The 2,856-nt window shown below is 56.1% G+C and overlaps 1 protein-coding gene across 1 annotated transcript in view; it reads right to left on the bottom strand.

Annotated features, from left to right (window-relative positions):
* Positions 1 to 378: 378 nt before the first annotated feature.
* PTSG_11072 (uncharacterized protein) overlaps positions 379 to 2,856 on the bottom strand; it is a gene marked incomplete at its 3' end in the record, with an annotated part of 4,519 nt that continues 2,041 nt past the window's right edge. Inside the window, exons 6-12 of the mRNA XM_004987934.1 lie at positions 2,453 to 2,581; positions 2,180 to 2,284; positions 1,873 to 1,965; positions 1,343 to 1,623; positions 1,131 to 1,211; positions 738 to 865; positions 379 to 392 (exon numbers count right to left, since the gene is read on the bottom strand). Coding sequence (XP_004987991.1) covers positions 379 to 392; positions 738 to 865; positions 1,131 to 1,211; positions 1,343 to 1,623; positions 1,873 to 1,965; positions 2,180 to 2,284; positions 2,453 to 2,581 — 831 coding nt within the window. The remainder of the gene's footprint in view (positions 393 to 737; positions 866 to 1,130; positions 1,212 to 1,342; positions 1,624 to 1,872; positions 1,966 to 2,179; positions 2,285 to 2,452; positions 2,582 to 2,856) is intronic.

Here is a 2,856-nt window from a genome sequence, read left to right as displayed (position 1 = left end):
GGGGTGTTGTGGGGGGAGATTTTCACGAGTGCACGCTCGGCTGAACACACCCTCTCTGGGGGGGGGGGTTTTTTTTTTAGGAAGGGGAGGAACAACAGCGCCGCTTTGTTGTTTGTCGTAGGGTGTTTTATCACCACCAAATCACGCCACCGGGGGGGGGGGGGTGTGAGTAGGAGTGAGAACGCCAGAGTGAGCCAGTGTCTCGCAGGCAGACCGACAGACAGACAGACAGTCGCACACACGCACACAGAGAGACACAAACACAGGCAGACACAAACAAACAAACACACACACACACACACACACACACACACACACACACACACACACACACACACACACACACACACACACACGAACACATGCGAATCACTCACGTCATCGCGGTGTGTCTGGAGGAGGGCGTACGCATCGTCCCACATGCAGCAGCGAAGCAGCAGATCACACGCTGGACGACACGGAATGATTGGAAGGCGGGGAGAGGGGGGGGGGGCAATGAGACATGTGATGGTGTTGGAGCGGTCGTTGGTGTTTGTGTGTGTGTGTGTGTGTGTGTGTTTGTGTGTGTGTGTGTGTGTGTGTGTGTGTGTGTGTTTGTGTGTGTGCGTGTGCGTATGGACCAATGACCGATCCCAGACAAAGACTGAAACATACGCACACACCCACACATACACAAAAGCATTTACACACAAAAGCATACATACACAAACAAAAGCATATACACACATGCACCCTACCTTGTCCGACTTGGTGCAAACTGGAGTGTTGTAGGAGGAGCATATCGACACGTGCACGCACGGCCGCACACACGCGCGCTGGCGGTGGCGACTGCATCTCGGGAACCGGAGGAAGCACAGACAGCGCCCTGGTGATGGTCGACGGTGGTGTATGATGCAGCAAAGGCGAGAGCGCAAGGGGGGGGGGGTGTGAGTGGGAGTGAGAACGACAGAGTGAGCCAGTGTCACACAGACAGACAGACAGACAGACAGACAGACGCACACACGCACACAGACAGACACAAACACAGGCAGACACAAACAAACAAACACACACACACACACACACACACACACACACACACACACACACACACACACACACACACACACACACACACAACACCGACGCACCTGATGTAGAGGCGAGCAAAGTCGCTCTTGTATGTGGACGGCCGCCGCTGCACGTCAAGCACCAGCGCCTGCGTCACCGCCCTGATGGTGGTGATGATGGTGTGGCAAAGACGTTGTGAGTCGTGGTGGTGGTGGCAGTGGTGGTGGTGTCACGAGAGTCGAGACATGAATGAGTGCGAACACCTCTCAATCATTCAAACACACATGTACACATTCTTGGCATTGATTCGCTGTCTGTAATCGTCTTCATGATGAGGTCACCGACCGGCAGTGTCAGCCGCTCACGCCATGCATCATCACCACCCTTGATGCCATCGTCACTCGCCATCCTGCTGCCATCACCACCACCATCATCACTGCTTGATGTTGTCGTGCCATCCGTCGTGCGTGTGGCGCGATCACATCGACTGCTGCTGCTGTTCGGTTGCGGGGAGAGGGCGGTGAGATACGCATCCACGTCGCGCGCATACTCCCGCAGCAAGTCAAGCGACTCCTGGTGATGGTGATGGTGATGGTGGTGATGATGGAGGCGGGGCACAGTGCGCATGTGAGTGTGCGTGCGCGTGTGTTTGGGTGGGGTGGAGGAAGCAAGCGACGCACACACACACACACACACACACACACACACACACACACACACACACACACACACACACACACACACACACACACACACACACACACACACACACGTGCGCACATGCCCGCAGCTGTACGGTTACACTGCCATGTACCCGCGCACCTGTGTGAATGTGGACATGGCTGCCAGTGCTTTGACGGCGTCAGAGACAGATGTGGTGTCTTCACCAGAGCGGTCCAGGTCCCGTACGCACGACTGACGGCGGTGGTGGTGGTGGCGATGGCGGAGACGTGAGATGGGGGAAGGCGATCAGGGCCATGCAAACAGCAGCCAGCCAGCGACACACACACACACACACACACACACACACACACACACACACACACACGTACTCGCACGTGCGCTGAGCTCATGATCACCACCGCTACCACGACGACCACGACATGAGTGAGTGCATGCGTGTGCGCACCGTCACGCTCTCCATCATCGGGGCGAAGAATTCTGGATTGTCCCCAACGGCGGCGATGAGGAATGCCGGCGTTTGCAGCTGCTGCCCGAGCACAGCTAGCAGCTCCTGTTGTTGGGGATGGAGACGAGGTGTGCACACGCGCGTATGGAGTGTGTCGGAGGGGAGGGGTTACCGACAACCGAAGCCACCACAACCACACACATGCACGCATGCACACATGCGCATATAAACAGATACACAGCAACCAACCAAACAACACCCCTGTGGACAGACCTGCTTCTGCTGCCGTGTGAGAGCGGTGTCTGCGTGTATGTGTTCTGCGATGAGCGCTGAGAATGCGAGTTGTGCCGCCAGAATATCGCGGCCAACACGAACGCCGTGCCGACTCGCAGCCAGCGCACCCTAGTTGGTGGTGATGGTGGTGGATGTGGCGATTGAGTGAGTGCGTGAGTGAGTGAGTGTGTGTGTGTGTGTGAGTGTGTGTGAGTGTGCATATGAGTGAGTGAGTGAGTGAGTGAGTGAGTGAGTGAGTGAGTGAGTGAGTTGAGTTGAGTGAGTGAGTGAGTGAGTGAGTGAGTGAGTGAGTGAGTGAGTGAGTGAGTGAGTTGAGTTGAGTGAGTGCGTGAGTGAGTGAGTGTGTGTGTGTGTGTGATTGCAGAAAAGGCGTCTTGCGCGAT

This window comes from Salpingoeca rosetta (assembly GCF_000188695.1).
Source record: "Salpingoeca rosetta unplaced genomic scaffold supercont1.39, whole genome shotgun sequence".
Classification (NCBI taxonomy): domain Eukaryota; class Choanoflagellata; order Craspedida; family Salpingoecidae; genus Salpingoeca; species Salpingoeca rosetta.
This window is presented reverse-complemented; position numbering and strand designations above follow the sequence as displayed.